The sequence below is a fragment of the Chenopodium quinoa genome, unplaced genomic scaffold, assembly GCF_001683475.1.
Source record: "Chenopodium quinoa cultivar QQ74 unplaced genomic scaffold, ASM168347v1, whole genome shotgun sequence".
NCBI classification, from domain to species: domain Eukaryota; kingdom Viridiplantae; phylum Streptophyta; class Magnoliopsida; order Caryophyllales; family Amaranthaceae; genus Chenopodium; species Chenopodium quinoa.
This window is the reverse complement of record NW_018742461.1, coordinates 4,245,648-4,265,281: the sequence shown is the minus strand read 5'-3', so window position 1 is coordinate 4,265,281 and position 19,634 is coordinate 4,245,648. Positions and strand designations below refer to the sequence as shown.

Genomic DNA, 19,634 nt, shown 5'->3' with positions numbered 1-19,634 from the left:
CGGAATTTCAATCAGAAAATTATGTTTTCCCAACAAGGTCTTTTCCGTCCAACTTTTTCTGATAGAATTACGTCGAAAATGAGTTTTTCGACAGAATATTAGGTATTTCCGATGGAAATGAGCTATATTCCTGTAGAGATATTATCGTGCATCAAATAGTATTAGCGTACCTTTTACAGAGTTTACGTAAGCAAGCGATTACGGGGTCGTAGATAATTTATAAGGGTAACATGTCAATAAAACATGTAGTGCCTTAACTCATTGAGATCTGATTTTTTATCATTTAAAGAAAGCAATTTTATCAATAATGCATAGTAGTTAATTGTTAAGAATAAGTTTTGATTATTCTGAGGCAACTTAATATTGCAGATGTAGACTTGATTTTTCTAAAAAATTTGATAAACCTCCAACATTTCTTTTTAATTTTTTTGAAGGAACTTCCAACATTTCTTTTTAATTTTTTTGAAGGAACTTCCAACATTTCTTACGTATGAAATTAATTATAATCTTCATAATAAATGTCTTATAATTCTGTTATTTTTGCACCCAAAAATCTGGTTTGAAAATTAATTTTAACAAAACGGGATACCCAATATTATATGAAGTTCTGAATACTAATAATAATTCGTCCTCAGGGACGTCTTTCTCAAAAAATAAAATAAAAAAATAAATGTCATGTGTATTTTCTTAGAAGAAAATTAAATATAGTATTTAGGTGATCATTAATTCATCAAGAGTAGAGTAGAGTAGCTAATTGAAATACTATAAATATCATCTTACCAATGATACACCATAAAGTACAGTGAATCTCATCATTTTTGTGACTCAATTCACTGTGGAAAAAAAAACATTAGGGGTTACTAAGGACTTGTTCTCTTCGGCTTAATTTCAATTTAATTCAGTTTAGTTTAGCTCAGTTCAATTCCTAATTTCCTTCTCTCATAAATAATTCAGATCAGATCAGTTCAGTTCAGTTCAATTCCTAATTTTCTTCTCTCATATACAGTTAAATTAGTTCAGTTCAGCTCAATTCAGTTCAGTTAAGTTCAGTTCAGCTCAGTTCAATAAATCAGAACATGCCCTAAGTACTAACTTTTTTATTATTACGAGTACTAGATGAAGGTTATGTGATGCATGATTACTTAAAAAGATTTGAGATATAAAAATTACTCATATAAACATTAGTATTTTTAAATCACTTACTCGTCAAAAAAAATTCAAATCACGTAGCATTTTTTTTATGCAAAATCATACATTGGATAATGTTTTTTTTTTAAATAAATTAATTTTATTTATGATAATATTTTTTAAATAAATTAACCTGACCGGAGTTAACCCGACTCAAACCCGACCCATTTAGCCGAATTGACACCTCTACACGCAACTGACGTTATATTGAACATAGTGACCCTCATTTTAACATAATAACCTTATTATTACCATAGTAACCTTTATTAAAAATTGTGTGATTTGAAATGCAATGTTATATTGGACGTAATGACCTTTATTGTTCATATTTTTGTATTTTTTTAGGAAATCCTTATTATTCATATTCACTAATATATTAAAAATTTCTTGTAAAAAAATAACCTCTTATATAGATTTTATAATGTCACAATGACTTTTATTTAAATGTAATAACCTTTATTTTGATATAGTGATTTTTTATTAATAAAATAACCATAGTGTTTTTTAATATTAGTGGTTCACAATAAATTAGTGTGAACCAGGTTTATTTAGAGTTTGTATTAACTTTGTGGTCAAGAGTTTGATTCTTATACAAATTGTGTTTCTAAATTTTTAGATGTGTAATGACATAAAGTAATAGCCAATAAATAAAGTTGGGAGAGTGTCACGTGGCATTTGAACTTGATTCGAAACGCCCTTTAATATAAATAGTATAGATGATAATAATAATAATAATAATAATAATAATAATAATAATAATAATAATAATAAGGAAATTTTGATTTTTACCACCTTCAAATAACGACTTTATTGAATTTACCACCTCCAAAAAAAAAAGATTTACTTTACCACCTCATAAAAAAATTAAACATCAGTTTTCCCACCTAAGCCTAACTCCGGTGACGGAAACCGCCAGAGGGGCCCGCCATAACAGCTAGTTTTTGAAATTATCCCCAAATTCTCCCGATTTCCCATTGATTTAAACCTAACTTCTTCATTTCTACATCTATTTCGTGAAGATTGAAGTTTTTTTTTGCCATTTTCTTCACAAATTCTGATTTTGGGTGATCCTTAACAATCCCACATCCTCAAATTATCAAATTATTGAAGATTGTACTCGGCCCTGAATCAATTGAACAATTCGACGACAAACAGCGAAAAGGTAAGCAATTTTCATGAATTCTGTTGTAATTTTTTGTAATTGTTTGCGTGATTATGTTACAACTGCTAAGTATAATTGAAATTGCATGTTTTCTGTTATTAATTCAACCCCAATTTCATATTGTAAATAATTAGGGTTCATGTAAGTGTAAATTAATTTGGGGGTTTTTGATATTTCAATTAGGCAGTAAAATTAGGGTTAGATTATGGTAATTGTGTTCAAATACAATTAACTTCAATGAAAATTTGGCAGTAGAAATGGTCACACTACCTCCGAATTACGAGAACAATTTTTTTCCAGAAGTCGAATATATTCTTCGTCGCCGATTGTTTTCTGAAACCTCTGTCATATAACAATCAGGTTCAGGAAACAGAAATTGAAGCAGCTCAGGTACGAGTAATTGTTGTTGCTTATCCACGGATTCGGTATTTATAAGATCAAACACGTTTTTGTTTGCAATCCTTAAGCCATTAAGGATACAAATCAGACCAAAAACCAAGCTATAAGCAAATTATAAGATGAACTTTGGCTCATTTACTACCCAAATTAAGGATTTGTAAAGAAAATCGCAAAAAAAAAAATTCAATCTTCAACAATTTGATGTGGAAATGAAGAAGGTTGTTTAAATAGGAGGAAAATCGAGAGAATTTGGGGATAATTTCAAAAACTAGCTGTTATGACGGACCCCACTGGTGATTTTCGTCACCAGAGTTAGGCTTAGGTGGGAAAACTGATGTTTAATTTTTTTATAAGGTGGTAAAGTAAATCTTTTTTTTTTTGGAGGTGGTAAATTCAATAAAGTCGTTATTTGAAGGTGGTAAAAATCAAAATTTCCTAATAATAATAATAATAATAATAATATTGCATTATGTTCGTATAGTTGTACCCTATAACAACTATATAGTAGAAACCCTTCTTACGTTCGTATAGGTAATACCCTAGTCCTATACGGCTATATGCCTATTAGGGGTGAGCAAAAATTCCGGGTACCCGGAATTGGAACCGGAACTGGTTAGGAACCGGCAGGTTCGGAACCGAGATTGGACCCGGTGGTTCCAATTTCGGGTAATAAATTAAGGACCCGGTTATAACCAATTCCAATTCCAATTCTCAACTTTTTGGACCCGGAACCGGTTGGGTACCCGGTTACCCAATATATCCTAAATTAAATAAACTTTAAATAATAAAAATATGTTAAATGTATCTAATTTGTACAATAAAAAAAGTATTATTAATACCTAACATGAATACAAATAGCTTAATGCATATATAAATATAAGTATTAAACACTAATAATGATACTAACTAAAATAAGAATTATAATTTGTATTATATTTTAACAATTACATACATAAGTGGGTACCCGGAACCGGAACCGGTACCCATTGGTTCCAATTCCAATTCCTAAAATTTAGGACCCGGTTTAACCAATTCCAATTCCGGTTCCGAATTTTAGGACCCGGTTCTAACCAATTCCAAGTCCGGGTCCTAAAATTTTGACCGGGTACCTGGTTTGCTCACCCCTAATGCCTATACGGTTATTCATTGCTCTTCCTTTTTGTTGAACAACACAAAAATAATGGCGGATAAACGCGGAGTACTGGCCAATATATTGCTCTTCCTTTTTAGCTTTTTTGCATGTTTATTTGATGTTATTGACAACGAATTTTGTTGGACTAGTTCTTTCTTCTACTAAATGTTCTGTTCTCTGATTAATTTTACCCGTCCCATGTTAATAGGGCACATTTCTATGTCGAGAGGTTGCAAGATATTAGGTTATAAATTAACCCATCCTCATTTTAATAAGATGTTATGAATAGGTAAATTTAATAATTTATTAACTTGTTAGTTGTTGGTAAAATCTGATCTAGACTCTAGAGCATGACAAAGTTGACAACTTTTGCTACTACTCAGCCTTTGTGTATAAGGTCTTTTTAACTGGAGTGGAAATTGCAATTTTAAGAAAAGTAGAATTTTGGCTGGTTTCTGCATATTAGATTTAGGATAAAAAAGGAATTTTGTTGGTCATTGATCACGAAATCGTTTTTTCCGAAGTTTGAGTTGGACAGAAATGTTTCTTCAATGAAATTGGTAAGATCCACTATTTCACCTCACGCCCGATAGCTTTTGTAGTCTAAGAGATATTTGATTGATTCATCGAGTCCAAAACAGATGTCCCCCCCCCCCCCCCCCTACCCCCTCCAAATCATTTGCTGTCGTAATAGTCCCTGTCTCCCTGATATCTGCGATCTTGTACTGAGTTTTTCATCTGGTTTTTCCCTTGACTTGTTTTATTTCCTAGCGATTTAAAACAAGTACTCCCATGAATTTCTCAATGTCTATTCGTCAGTGTCATGCTTTCTTTGAGCTGTTTCATAATTACACTGGTCTCCACTGATTACTAGGTCCCTGGATTCTGTACTGTGTTACCAAAACATGTGAAGCTAGTATCATGGCAGTCTAATTTACTTGCAAGAGGTTGATATTTAAAATAGAAAAATGAGTTAGTTGTTACAAGATTATTGTTTTTGACATCTAATTCAAGTCAATTTGTTATTTCTTTTCCGGAAAGTGTGGTCATTGCTTGTATACAGTAAGATTTAAGAACTTAAGCAATTAATATGCAAGGCCGGCATATATTTAATAACATTTTTATGAAGTCATTGCTTCTGTTGCCTACCTCTATTCTTTTGTTTAATTTTCTTGCCATTTTGAATCTATACAATATCTAGTGGTAGAACAAAAGTTATTGTTGCTTATGCCAACTGAGGCATCAGATTAGGGATCAAAGTTGACAGCAGGTGCTCAAGACCACATGTTAGAATTACATCATTTAAGTGTAAGTAATGTCTAACATGTTGAAGTTCTCTGTCCTGTGATAATTCGTAATGAGTCTAAAGATTACTCCATATGTTGCCATTGGTTTGCTTTACCAAGTGAACATAGTCTAAGATAGCTTTAAGGTTTCTTATTAGATGAGCATGAGATGTTAATTTGATGAAGCATGACCGTATCACTTTAATAAAAATGGCATGCCCAACTGAAGCATAATTTAGTAGGCTAGAAAAGAAAAAAGAAAAAAAAACTCGCTCAACTAGACTGTTGATGGGAGGAAATTTCTTATAGGAAAATTGGTTTCCCCATATTCTTCCATTTAGTTTATGGGGTTGACAACCATTAGATTTGGTTGAGTGTTTTTTATTTTTTCTTCCCTCCGGTGAAAACGATTTTCCTTTTTCAAGGAAGAATTGCCACATTTTTCTGATTTTTTCCCTAGTTCCTCCCCTCCATGGCTCCATTTAGTCTTTTCCCTTTTCTATGTATCTTATGTGGCAAGGAAGCTAAGAAGCAAACAATATAAGTTGTAGTTTTGTAACCTAATTTCATAGAGTTATACTTTCCATAGGAGTAAAATTTGCTTAAAATATTTTCCTCTGTATTGAACACAGCCCCTTGCTTGGAAATTTAATCGTGATGCCCCTCACCATAAGGGTGTTAGGTTTTTTTTATTTATTTTTTTTAAAGCCAATGCAACGTGGAAAATCTGGCAAATACAAAGTTTTCTTCCTGATTTGTTCTTTTGTTGTTGTAATATTTTGAATCTAATTTTCTTCTTAAAATGCTGGTGTGCATCAGTAATCTGGAACAAAATCTGGCTTCCTCCTTGAAACAAATTACTTCAGGTTAGCAATAACTTTGCTTATTGATATTCTATGGATGCTGGGGGGCAGCAAGGAGGTGCAAGGCATAGGTGTGATAATTTCAGGGATCATTCTCCGGTAAGCAACCATAACTAGATCTCTCTTGCTCTTAAAAGTTTCCAGTCTCCCCTCCTTAAAATAGAGTTTGGACGAATACAAGTTTTGAATAGTAATGCTGTTGTTACACTCATCTCTTTTTTATTACAGTGGAATATGATTGCATACCAGCATCAGATTAAGGAGCAGAATGCTTTGAATATGAACAGGAACCTTTTGAACATCATGGCTGAGAGAGATGCTGCAGTTGAGGAAATGAAAATAGCTTTGCTTGAAAAGAAAAAGGCCTTGGAAGAGCGAGAATTAGCAGTCTCACAGAGAAACTTGGCAATCAAAGAACGTGATGAAGCTATTACAGAAAGAAACAATGCCTACCATACCCTTCAAAACTCTATGAGGGAACCCTTGAGTCCTGGAGTTCAATGTGGAACCAGTAGGTTGGCTGATCTCCCTTTCGTCACACAACAAATGCAAATACTTGATGCTTTGTGTAGAACTGCAGTTCCATCTGAATGTAACAAGCTGCCTCAGACAAAGAAGGTGAAGGAGAGCAAGAGATGTGCAAGGAAGCCGAGGGAGAAACAGATTTCTGGTCACTTGAAGGTGAAGAATGACTGGGATGGTCAAAATGTGGGCTTGAATCGAGTTGATTATGATGACACCATTATGCCAGCCCCTGGTTGCTCATGTACGGGGGTATTTCGGCAGTGTTACAAGTGGGGGAACGGGGGTTGGCAGTCATCTTGCTGTACCACCACCATGTCAGCTTATCCTCTCCCACCTGTCCCTAACAAGAAATTTGCTCGTTTGGGTGGTCGGAAAATGAGCGGTAGTGCCTTCTCAAAGTTGCTAAGTGGGCTAGCATCGGAGGGTTTTGATTTCTCTAATCCTGTGGATTTAAAGGATCGCTGGTCTAAACATGGCACCAATCGCTACATATCAATCAAATAGAGATGACTAATGACATAGGTACTAATATAATATTAATTTTAACTAGTAGGATTCATATTCCTCCCAAATCCATATGAGGTTTATTTTGCTTTTAATGCTTCATCCTAACTTTTGAGTACATTGAGTGTACTCCATCAAGAAGTGTACATATCAGTGCAGTGATCCTTTTTGCGTAAAACTGGATGAATGATGATATAAACCGACTACTTTTGGCTCTTTGATGTGGTAATTTCGCATGCAACTAGAAATTTAGTGTGTGGATGGGGCAGTGTTAGCAACTAGCAAGCAAGTTTTCTTTATTTCGAAACTGAAGTTTTTGTGCGAAGCAAGCTTTGGTCATATGCCTAGATGCATGCGGCAGTGAACATATCCGCTGCCCCCTCCCTTAATCTGCCGGGTACATGAAGAGATTCTTGAAAAGACGACGATTAAAATTTGATTATATCATTCACCCTACTGTTCTTGCTCAAAGCTAAAATATACAATTCATCGCTCGGTTTAACTATGCAAGAAGGTACCTGCCTCTTGCTAGAATAACTAGTTGTCTCAAAGCTACTTGGCCGCCTTCATTCAGTCATTTGTTTTGTTTTTTGAATAAGTCCAAATGAAAGAATGTTCCATTAAAAAAAAAAAAAAAATTGATTTATCAATCCTTGTGTGTAGTATTGGCGGTAGAGCATCAAAAACTATACGCTCATGATGGAAGTGTCATAGTTAGGTTGTTTCATGCCTTATTGTTATAACGAATGGGGGATTATTGTTATAACAAATGGGGGAGTGACTAGGGAGAGAGATCCAAAAACTCACTACCAAAGCCCAAAGCGAGGTTTCATCCTAAAATCAATTGACAATAAAAAAATAGTCCGCTTCTTTTCAATGTGGAACAAATAATGCTAACACTTGCACTTAACATAACAATATTTACTTATCTTTAAAAAATAAAAATAAAAATATCGAGTTGTCGCGAGCTTCTCAAGTCAAGCTAAATCTTGCTCTCGTCATCTTGTACATATTAAAGTTTCAAGTCAGCTCAACTCAAGTTGGGTTTTGATCACGCATTAAATAAATCAAGTTCGAATCTCTCACAAGCTTTACAACTCAATTAGCATGATTGCATGAATAATATTCCTAAAAGTCCTAAAACACGTTACTTTTTAGTGTCGCATGTATGCATATGTTTCTGTTATATATATATATATATATATATTATCTCAGACGGCTTAAATTTCACTTTATGAGGGTGAATTTTCTCCTTGTTGTATGCATATATTTCTGTTGTAAGAAAAAAAGTATATTTACGTATAATTTTAGACGGCTTAAAATTTATTTTATGAGAGGGAATTTTCTCCTTCTTGTACGATTGAACCAAGGCCAATCAGGCAATCATCCAAGCATTGCATGCAACATAAAAATATATAGGAACTCGTACTACTGTTCTAGTGATTAGTGTGAAGCAACAAATATCAACCAAGTATATTAGATAATAAACCCAAAAAAAAAAGCTGGCCTTTTCAACCTTATTTCAACTTGCATGGTTGTTGAATCATGAATAGTTATGTACCAATAGAAGACTCCTCTCATTTATCATCACCTAGCTTCTTCCTCTTTTATTCTTCATCTTCCAAAATTTGGTCAATTCATCATCAACTTCAAAGTCTTCCCTATTTCAAACTACGGCTTATATATGTGACAAATCAAACTTGCACGCGCGTTACGATAAAATGTTACTCCATATAAATACCTAGCAAATATTGTTGACCTCTGAAAAAAACAAAGAAAAAAGAGATACTAAGCATTAGAAGTTTTACAAAATACTTGTATTTGCTTGATTATTATGGAAGGAAATGGTGAATGTGTTAGGCCTACGAAGGTAACACTTATCGAAACCCGTCGTGTCAAGGTTGAAGCTAAGGACTTCAAATCTATGGTACAAAGTCTTACGGGTGTTAACTCTTCTGTTGCATGGATAGGAAATACTTCCTACGATACTTTTCTTCAAAAAGAGAGGAAGCGTAGTTCACCACCACCACTACAGCAACCACAACCACAACAACAACGACAACGACAACAACAATCACGTGTGGTGGCTACTTCACGAGCCGGAGATGGCGGTGGTGTATGCCTTGGAGGCAATGCTAATGTTGGTTATAATTTTGACAATAATGGTGATGGTGGTGTTTCTAACGTTGATCTTGATGAGATGTTACAAGGTTTGCCTCTTATGGAAGAGTACCACTTGCAAAATTGGTCATGGGATAACGTTAAAGAGTAGCTTAGCTTCATTCATAACCGTAATATTCTTTTTAGGGAAACATTAAACAAAATCTAAAATGATATGTATCCTCCTTGAATTAGTCAACTAATAAATTAGATTATCTACCTATTTCTTTGATGTTTTACTTAAATTCTTAATTAAATGTCCAAATGGACTACCAATGTACTTCGTATGTACTAATAATCGCCTAATTGGCTTCTATAAATGTGCTTATTAATCGGTTTAGTCGTGCGTTGATTCATCGTTAAAATTCTTCCACTGCTTTCCAGCTTTCCTTATAAAGTTTGTCACAAAATACTTCCATCACTTTTATTTGTAAACAACATGAACTTTTGTTTTTTACTCCCTTCGTTTTTATTTACTTACTTTGTTAGTTGTAATACAATCTTATAGCATGTATTTTGAGATCTAAATTATATATTGTAAATGGATAAATTATTCAAAATAATTTTTACACATAATGTTTAATCCTTCTCTAATCTTTGTGTTAAATTATTATGCCTTATTTACCTTCACTAATAAGCTCCTAACATTGCAAGTCTAAAAAACGTGTTGCAAATATAAAGAAGTATGTTATCCTAACACTTAATGTCATTGAAAAATAAGTTTACAATAATTTTTAAAAAAATAATTAAAGATATTTTACAAAAAAAAAATATATATATTTTAAAAAGGATAAATGAGTCTGGAGTGAGTCTTGGAATAATATGTGAATTTAGAGAAAATCTTGTATGAATCTGAATAATAAAAAAGTATTGAAAAGTTAGTGGAAAGCTGATGTGGCAGACTTTGAAGTAAGGATGACAGTGGACTTGGACCCGACCTGGATCCGTGGATCCAAATCCAATTTTCACTAATATGGGTCTTCAAATTTTGGACCCGACGAATCCGATCGGATTCGGAACCTATTGAAAACAACGAATCTGGATCTCCGGACCCAATCCGTTTAACTATTTTATAATCTCCTTAAAAAAACTAAAATTGTTTGTTTTTTTTATCTACTCCGTATAATGTTGATGATGTTAGTAGTGATGAATATTATTCCTTTCGGGAGATGAATTTTGAATGCTCATATCGGATATATCATCGTTGTTTTTTCGCTTGCTCATTTGTAACATCATATTTTATTATTGTTTGTAAAGTGTTTTTTTTTTTTCAAATGACAAGTATATTCTCACACAAAACTTTTTACGTGTTTTTTTTTTCCTTTAGTTTTTGAGGTTTTTTTTTTTTTTTTTTTTTTTTTGCAACTTTTTGTGTTGCATTGGTGGATTTGGCTGTTCGTGGTCGTGGGTGGTGAGTTTTTTTGTTTTTTGGGTTGTGGTGGGCTTAGCGTTAGGGTAAGGTGGTGGTGGTATGGGGTTAGTGTTTGGGGTGGGTCTGGGTATGGGCTTAGGATTAGGGGTGGGTGGTGGTGGGTTTAGGTGGGGATGGAAGGTGGGTTGGGATAAAAGTGGTGATGTGGTGGGTTGGGAGCTAGTTGGGTGGGGGTGGTCCAACGATTGGGCAGGTGGGGACTTGGTTTGGGGATGGGGGTGGTGTTGTTTTATTTTTTAGTATTTTTTGACAGATTTATACAATTGAAACCAATCTATTAGAACTTTTCAACGGAATTTATCCGTTAAAAGAAATTTTATCCGATGACTTTTTCTCCCGTTAACCTCATTTTTGACGGAATTTCAATCAGAAAATTATGTTTTCCCAACAAGGTCTTTTCCGTCCAACTTTTTCTGATAGAATTACGTCGAAAATGAGTTTTTCGACAGAATATTAGGTATTTCCGATGGAAATGAGCTATATTCCTGTAGAGATATTATCGTGCATCAAATAGTATTAGCGTACCTTTTACAGAGTTTACGTAAGCAAGCGATTACGGGGTCGTAGATAATTTATAAGGGTAACATGTCAATAAAACATGTAGTGCCTTAACTCATTGAGATCTGATTTTTTATCATTTAAAGAAAGCAATTTTATCAATAATGCATAGTAGTTAATTGTTAAGAATAAGTTTTGATTATTCTGAGGCAACTTAATATTGCAGATGTAGACTTGATTTTTCTAAAAAATTTGATAAACCTCCAACATTTCTTTTTAATTTTTTTGAAGGAACTTCCAACATTTCTTTTTAATTTTTTTGAAGGAACTTCCAACATTTCTTACGTATGAAATTAATTATAATCTTCATAATAAATGTCTTATAATTCTGTTATTTTTGCACCCAAAAATCTGGTTTGAAAATTAATTTTAACAAAACGGGATACCCAATATTATATGAAGTTCTGAATACTAATAATAATTCGTCCTCAGGGACGTCTTTCTCAAAAAATAAAATAAAAAAATAAATGTCATGTGTATTTTCTTAGAAGAAAATTAAATATAGTATTTAGGTGATCATTAATTCATCAAGAGTAGAGTAGAGTAGCTAATTGAAATACTATAAATATCATCTTACCAATGATACACCATAAAGTACAGTGAATCTCATCATTTTTGTGACTCAATTCACTGTGGAAAAAAAAAACATTAGGGGTTACTAAGGACTTGTTCTCTTCGGCTTAATTTCAATTTAATTCAGTTTAGTTTAGCTCAGTTCAATTCCTAATTTCCTTCTCTCATAAATAATTCAGATCAGATCAGTTCAGTTCAGTTCAATTCCTAATTTTCTTCTCTCATATACAGTTAAATTAGTTCAGTTCAGCTCAATTCAGTTCAGTTAAGTTCAGTTCAGCTCAGTTCAATAAATCAGAACATGCCCTAAGTACTAACTTTTTTATTATTACGAGTACTAGATGAAGGTTATGTGATGCATGATTACTTAAAAAGATTTGAGATATAAAAATTACTCATATAAACATTAGTATTTTTAAATCACTTACTCGTCAAAAAAAATTCAAATCACGTAGCATTTTTTTTATGCAAAATCATACATTGGATAATGTTTTTTTTTTAAATAAATTAATTTTATTTATGATAATATTTTTTAAATAAATTAACCTGACCGGAGTTAACCCGACTCAAACCCGACCCATTTAGCCGAATTGACACCTCTACACGCAACTGACGTTATATTGAACATAGTGACCCTCATTTTAACATAATAACCTTATTATTACCATAGTAACCTTTATTAAAAATTGTGTGATTTGAAATGCAATGTTATATTGGACGTAATGACCTTTATTGTTCATATTTTTGTATTTTTTTAGGAAATCCTTATTATTCATATTCACTAATATATTAAAAATTTCTTGTAAAAAAAATAACCTCTTATATAGATTTTATAATGTCACAATGACTTTTATTTAAATGTAATAACCTTTATTTTGATATAGTGATTTTTTATTAATAAAATAACCATAGTGTTTTTTAATATTAGTGGTTCACAATAAATTAGTGTGAACCAGGTTTATTTAGAGTTTGTATTAACTTTGTGGTCAAGAGTTTGATTCTTATACAAATTGTGTTTCTAAATTTTTAGATGTGTAATGACATAAAGTAATAGCCAATAAATAAAGTTGGGAGAGTGTCACGTGGCATTTGAACTTGATTCGAAACGCCCTTTAATATAAATAGTATAGATGATAATAATAATAATAATAATAATAATAATAATAATAATAATAATAATAATAATAATAAGGAAATTTTGATTTTTACCACCTTCAAATAACGACTTTATTGAATTTACCACCTCCAAAAAAAAAAGATTTACTTTACCACCTCATAAAAAAATTAAACATCAGTTTTCCCACCTAAGCCTAACTCCGGTGACGGAAACCGCCAGAGGGGCCCGCCATAACAGCTAGTTTTTGAAATTATCCCCAAATTCTCCCGATTTCCCATTGATTTAAACCTAACTTCTTCATTTCTACATCTATTTCGTGAAGATTGAAGTTTTTTTTGCCATTTTCTTCACAAATTCTGATTTTGGGTGATCCTTAACAATCCCACATCCTCAAATTATCAAATTATTGAAGATTGTACTCGGCCCTGAATCAATTGAACAATTCGACGACAAACAGCGAAAAGGTAAGCAATTTTCATGAATTCTGTTGTAATTTTTTGTAATTGTTTGCGTGATTATGTTACAACTGCTAAGTATAATTGAAATTGCATGTTTTCTGTTATTAATTCAACCCCAATTTCATATTGTAAATAATTAGGGTTCATGTAAGTGTAAATTAATTTGGGGGTTTTTGATATTTCAATTAGGCAGTAAAATTAGGGTTAGATTATGGTAATTGTGTTCAAATACAATTAACTTCAATGAAAATTTGGCAGTAGAAATGGTCACACTACCTCCGAATTACGAGAACAATTTTTTTCCAGAAGTCGAATATATTCTTCGTCGCCGATTGTTTTCTGAAACCTCTGTCATATAACAATCAGGTTCAGGAAACAGAAATTGAAGCAGCTCAGGTACGAGTAATTGTTGTTGCTTATCCACGGATTCGGTATTTATAAGATCAAACACGTTTTTGTTTGCAATCCTTAAGCCATTAAGGATACAAATCAGACCAAAAACCAAGCTATAAGCAAATTATAAGATGAACTTTGGCTCATTTACTACCCAAATTAAGGATTTGTAAAGAAAATCGCAAAAAAAAAAATTCAATCTTCAACAATTTGATGTGGAAATGAAGAAGGTTGTTTAAATAGGAGGAAAATCGAGAGAATTTGGGGATAATTTCAAAAACTAGCTGTTATGACGGACCCCACTGGTGATTTTCGTCACCAGAGTTAGGCTTAGGTGGGAAAACTGATGTTTAATTTTTTTATAAGGTGGTAAAGTAAATCTTTTTTTTTTTGGAGGTGGTAAATTCAATAAAGTCGTTATTTGAAGGTGGTAAAAATCAAAATTTCCTAATAATAATAATAATAATAATAATATTGCATTATGTTCGTATAGTTGTACCCTATAACAACTATATAGTAGAAACCCTTCTTACGTTCGTATAGGTAATACCCTAGTCCTATACGGCTATATGCCTATACGGTTATTCATTGCTCTTCCTTTTTGTTGAACAACACAAAAATAATGGCGGATAAACGCGGAGTACTGGCCAATATATTGCTCTTCCTTTTTAGCTTTTTTGCATGTTTATTTGATGTTATTGACAACGAATTTTGTTGGACTAGTTCTTTCTTCTACTAAATGTTCTGTTCTCTGATTAATTTTACCCGTCCCATGTTAATAGGGCACATTTCTATGTCGAGAGGTTGCAAGATATTAGGTTATAAATTAACCCATCCTCATTTTAATAAGATGTTATGAATAGGTAAATTTAATAATTTATTAACTTGTTAGTTGTTGGTAAAATCTGATCTAGACTCTAGAGCATGACAAAGTTGACAACTTTTGCTACTACTCAGCCTTTGTGTATAAGGTCTTTTTAACTGGAGTGGAAATTGCAATTTTAAGAAAAGTAGAATTTTGGCTGGTTTCTGCATATTAGATTTAGGATAAAAAAGGAATTTTGTTGGTCATTGATCACGAAATCGTTTTTTCCGAAGTTTGAGTTGGACAGAAATGTTTCTTCAATGAAATTGGTAAGATCCACTATTTCACCTCACGCCCGATAGCTTTTGTAGTCTAAGAGATATTTGATTGATTCATCGAGTCCAAAACAGATGTCCCCCCCCCCCCCCCCTACCCCCTCCAAATCATTTGCTGTCGTAATAGTCCCTGTCTCCCTGATATCTGCGATCTTGTACTGAGTTTTTCATCTGGTTTTTCCCTTGACTTGTTTTATTTCCTAGCGATTTAAAACAAGTACTCCCATGAATTTCTCAATGTCTATTCGTCAGTGTCATGCTTTCTTTGAGCTGTTTCATAATTACACTGGTCTCCACTGATTACTAGGTCCCTGGATTCTGTACTGTGTTACCAAAACATGTGAAGCTAGTATCATGGCAGTCTAATTTACTTGCAAGAGGTTGATATTTAAAATAGAAAAATGAGTTAGTTGTTACAAGATTATTGTTTTTGACATCTAATTCAAGTCAATTTGTTATTTCTTTTCCGGAAAGTGTGGTCATTGCTTGTATACAGTAAGATTTAAGAACTTAAGCAATTAATATGCAAGGCCGGCATATATTTAATAACATTTTTATGAAGTCATTGCTTCTGTTGCCTACCTCTATTCTTTTGTTTAATTTTCTTGCCATTTTGAATCTATACAATATCTAGTGGTAGAACAAAAGTTATTGTTGCTTATGCCAACTGAGGCATCAGATTAGGGATCAAAGTTGACAGCAGGTGCTCAAGACCACATGTTAGAATTACATCATTTAAGTGTAAGTAATGTCTAACATGTTGAAGTTCTCTGTCCTGTGATAATTCGTAATGAGTCTAAAGATTACTCCATATGTTGCCATTGGTTTGCTTTACCAAGTGAACATAGTCTAAGATAGCTTTAAGGTTTCTTATTAGATGAGCATGAGATGTTAATTTGATGAAGCATGACCGTATCACTTTAATAAAAATGGCATGCCCAACTGAAGCATAATTTAGTAGGCTAGAAAAGAAAAAAAGAAAAAAAAACTCGCTCAACTAGACTGTTGATGGGAGGAAATTTCTTATAGGAAAATTGGTTTCCCCATATTCTTCCATTTAGTTTATGGGGTTGACAACCATTAGATTTGGTTGAGTGTTTTTTATTTTTTCTTCCCTCCGGTGAAAACGATTTTCCTTTTTCAAGGAAGAATTGCCACATTTTTCTGATTTTTTCCCTAGTTCCTCCCCTCCATGGCTCCATTTAGTCTTTTCCCTTTTCTATGTATCTTATGTGGCAAGGAAGCTAAGAAGCAAACAATATAAGTTGTAGTTTTGTAACCTAATTTCATAGAGTTATACTTTCCATAGGAGTAAAATTTGCTTAAAATATTTTCCTCTGTATTGAACACAGCCCCTTGCTTGGAAATTTAATCGTGATGCCCCTCACCATAAGGGTGTTAGGTTTTTTTTATTTATTTTTTTTAAAGCCAATGCAACGTGGAAAATCTGGCAAATACAAAGTTTTCTTCCTGATTTGTTCTTTTGTTGTTGTAATATTTTGAATCTAATTTTCTTCTTAAAATGCTGGTGTGCATCAGTAATCTGGAACAAAATCTGGCTTCCTCCTTGAAACAAATTACTTCAGGTTAGCAATAACTTTGCTTATTGATATTCTATGGATGCTGGGGGGCAGCAAGGAGGTGCAAGGCATAGGTGTGATAATTTCAGGGATCATTCTCCGGTAAGCAACCATAACTAGATCTCTCTTGCTCTTAAAAGTTTCCAGTCTCCCCTCCTTAAAATAGAGTTTGGACGAATACAAGTTTTGAATAGTAATGCTGTTGTTACACTCATCTCTTTTTTATTACAGTGGAATATGATTGCATACCAGCATCAGATTAAGGAGCAGAATGCTTTGAATATGAACAGGAACCTTTTGAACATCATGGCTGAGAGAGATGCTGCAGTTGAGGAAATGAAAATAGCTTTGCTTGAAAAGAAAAAGGCCTTGGAAGAGCGAGAATTAGCAGTCTCACAGAGAAACTTGGCAATCAAAGAACGTGATGAAGCTATTACAGAAAGAAACAATGCCTACCATACCCTTCAAAACTCTATGAGGGAACCCTTGAGTCCTGGAGTTCAATGTGGAACCAGTAGGTTGGCTGATCTCCCTTTCGTCACACAACAAATGCAAATACTTGATGCTTTGTGTAGAACTGCAGTTCCATCTGAATGTAACAAGCTGCCTCAGACAAAGAAGGTGAAGGAGAGCAAGAGATGTGCAAGGAAGCCGAGGGAGAAACAGATTTCTGGTCACTTGAAGGTGAAGAATGACTGGGATGGTCAAAATGTGGGCTTGAATCGAGTTGATTATGATGACACCATTATGCCAGCCCCTGGTTGCTCATGTACGGGGGTATTTCGGCAGTGTTACAAGTGGGGGAACGGGGGTTGGCAGTCATCTTGCTGTACCACCACCATGTCAGCTTATCCTCTCCCACCTGTCCCTAACAAGAAATTTGCTCGTTTGGGTGGTCGGAAAATGAGCGGTAGTGCCTTCTCAAAGTTGCTAAGTGGGCTAGCATCGGAGGGTTTTGATTTCTCTAATCCTGTGGATTTAAAGGATCGCTGGTCTAAACATGGCACCAATCGCTACATATCAATCAAATAGAGATGACTAATGACATAGGTACTAATATAATATTAATTTTAACTAGTAGGATTCATATTCCTCCCAAATCCATATGAGGTTTATTTTGCTTTTAATGCTTCATCCTAACTTTTGAGTACATTGAGTGTACTCCATCAAGAAGTGTACATATCAGTGCAGTGATCCTTTTTGCGTAAAACTGGATGAATGATGATATAAACCGACTACTTTTGGCTCTTTGATGTGGTAATTTCGCATGCAACTAGAAATTTAGTGTGTGGATGGGGCAGTGTTAGCAACTAGCAAGCAAGTTTTCTTTATTTCGAAACTGAAGTTTTTGTGCGAAGCAAGCTTTGGTCATATGCCTAGATGCATGCGGCAGTGAACATATCCGCTGCCCCCTCCCTTAATCTGCCGGGTACATGAAGAGATTCTTGAAAAGACGACGATTAAAATTTGATTATATCATTCACCCTACTGTTCTTGCTCAAAGCTAAAATATACAATTCATCGCTCGGTTTAACTATGCAAGAAGGTACCTGCCTCTTGCTAGAATAACTAGTTGTCTCAAAGCTACTTGGCCGCCTTCATTCAGTCATTTGTTTTGTTTTTTGAATAAGTCCAAATGAAAGAATGTTCCATTAAAAAAAAAAAAAAAATTGATTTATCAATCCTTGTGTGTAGTATTGGCGGTAGAGCATCAAAAACTATACGCTCATGATGGAAGTGTCATAGTTAGGTTGTTTCATGCCTTATTGTTATAACGAATGGGGGATTATTGTTATAACAAATGGGGGAGTGACTAGGGAGAGAGATCCAAAAACTCACTACCAAAGCCCAAAGCGAGGTTTCATCCTAAAATCAATTGACAATAAAAAAATAGTCCGCTTCTTTTCAATGTGGAACAAATAATGCTAACACTTGCACTTAACATAACAATATTTACTTATCTTTAAAAAATAAAAATAAAAATATCGAGTTGTCGCGAGCTTCTCAAGTCAAGCTAAATCTTGCTCTCGTCATCTTGTACATATTAAAGTTTCAAGTCAGCTCAACTCAAGTTGGGTTTTGATCACGCATTAAATAAATCAAGTTCGAATCTCTCACAAGCTTTACAACTCAATTAGCATGATTGCATGAATAATATTCCTAAAAGTCCTAAAACACGTTACTTTTTAGTGTCGCATGTATGCATATGTTTCTGTTATATATATATATATATATATATTATCTCAGACGGCTTAAATTTCACTTTATGAGGGTGAATTTTCTCCTTGTTGTATGCATATATTTCTGTTGTAAGAAAAAAAGTATATTTACGTATAATTTTAGACGGCTTAAAATTTATTTTATGAGAGGGAATTTTCTCCTTCTTGTACGATTGAACCAAGGCCAATCAGGCAATCATCCAAGCATTGCATGCAACATAAAAATATATAGGAACTCGTACTACTGTTCTAGTGATTAGTGTGAAGCAACAAATATCAACCAAGTATATTAGATAATAAACCCAAAAAAAAAAGCTGGCCTTTTCAACCTTATTTCAACTTGCATGGTTGTTGAATCATGAATAGTTATGTACCAATAGAAGACTCCTCTCATTTATCATCACCTAGCTTCTTCCTCTTTTATTCTTCATCTTCCAAAATTTGGTCAATTCATCATCAACTTCAAAGTCTTCCCTATTTCAAACTACGGCTTATATATGTGACAAATCAAACTTGCACGCGCGTTACGATAAAATGTTACTCCATATAAATACCTAGCAAATATTGTTGACCTCTGAAAAAAACAAAGAAAAAAGAGATACTAAGCATTAGAAGTTTTACAAAATACTTGTATTTGCTTGATTATTATGGAAGGAAATGGTGAATGTGTTAGGCCTACGAAGGTAACACTTATCGAAACCCGTCGTGTCAAGGTTGAAGCTAAGGACTTCAAATCTATGGTACAAAGTCTTACGGGTGTTAACTCTTCTGTTGCATGGATAGGAAATACTTCCTACGATACTTTTCTTCAAAAAGAGAGGAAGCGTAGTTCACCACCACCACTACAGCAACCACAACCACAACAACAACGACAACGACAACAACAATCACGTGTGGTGGCTACTTCACGAGCCGGAGATGGCGGTGGTGTATGCCTTGGAGGCA

At 33.7% G+C, this 19,634-nt stretch overlaps 2 protein-coding genes across 2 annotated transcripts; both read left to right on the top strand.

Annotated features, from left to right (window-relative positions):
• The first annotated feature begins 5,231 nt into the window (after positions 1 to 5,231).
• Positions 5,232 to 7,267, top strand: LOC110718458 (protein BASIC PENTACYSTEINE4-like). Its single transcript, XM_021897282.1, has one exon. The coding sequence runs from the start codon at positions 6,265 to 6,267 to the stop codon at positions 7,057 to 7,059; it is 795 nt and encodes a 264-aa protein (XP_021752974.1). The 5' UTR covers positions 5,232 to 6,264; the 3' UTR covers positions 7,060 to 7,267.
• Positions 7,268 to 15,878: 8,611 nt separating this feature from the next.
• On the top strand, positions 15,879 to 17,710 carry LOC110718456 (protein BASIC PENTACYSTEINE4-like). Its single transcript, XM_021897281.1, has one exon. It carries the CDS (start codon positions 16,708 to 16,710, stop codon positions 17,500 to 17,502), a length of 795 nt encoding a protein of 264 aa, XP_021752973.1. The 5' UTR covers positions 15,879 to 16,707; the 3' UTR covers positions 17,503 to 17,710.
• Positions 17,711 to 19,634: the final 1,924 nt, after the last annotated feature.

What these genes read in the sequence shown, in the direction of transcription:
- LOC110718458 (XM_021897282.1), top strand. Translation starts at nt 6,265, where the DNA reads ATGATTGCATACCAGCATCAGATTAAGGAGCAGAATGCTTTGAATATG.
- LOC110718456 (XM_021897281.1), top strand. Translation starts at nt 16,708, where the DNA reads ATGATTGCATACCAGCATCAGATTAAGGAGCAGAATGCTTTGAATATG.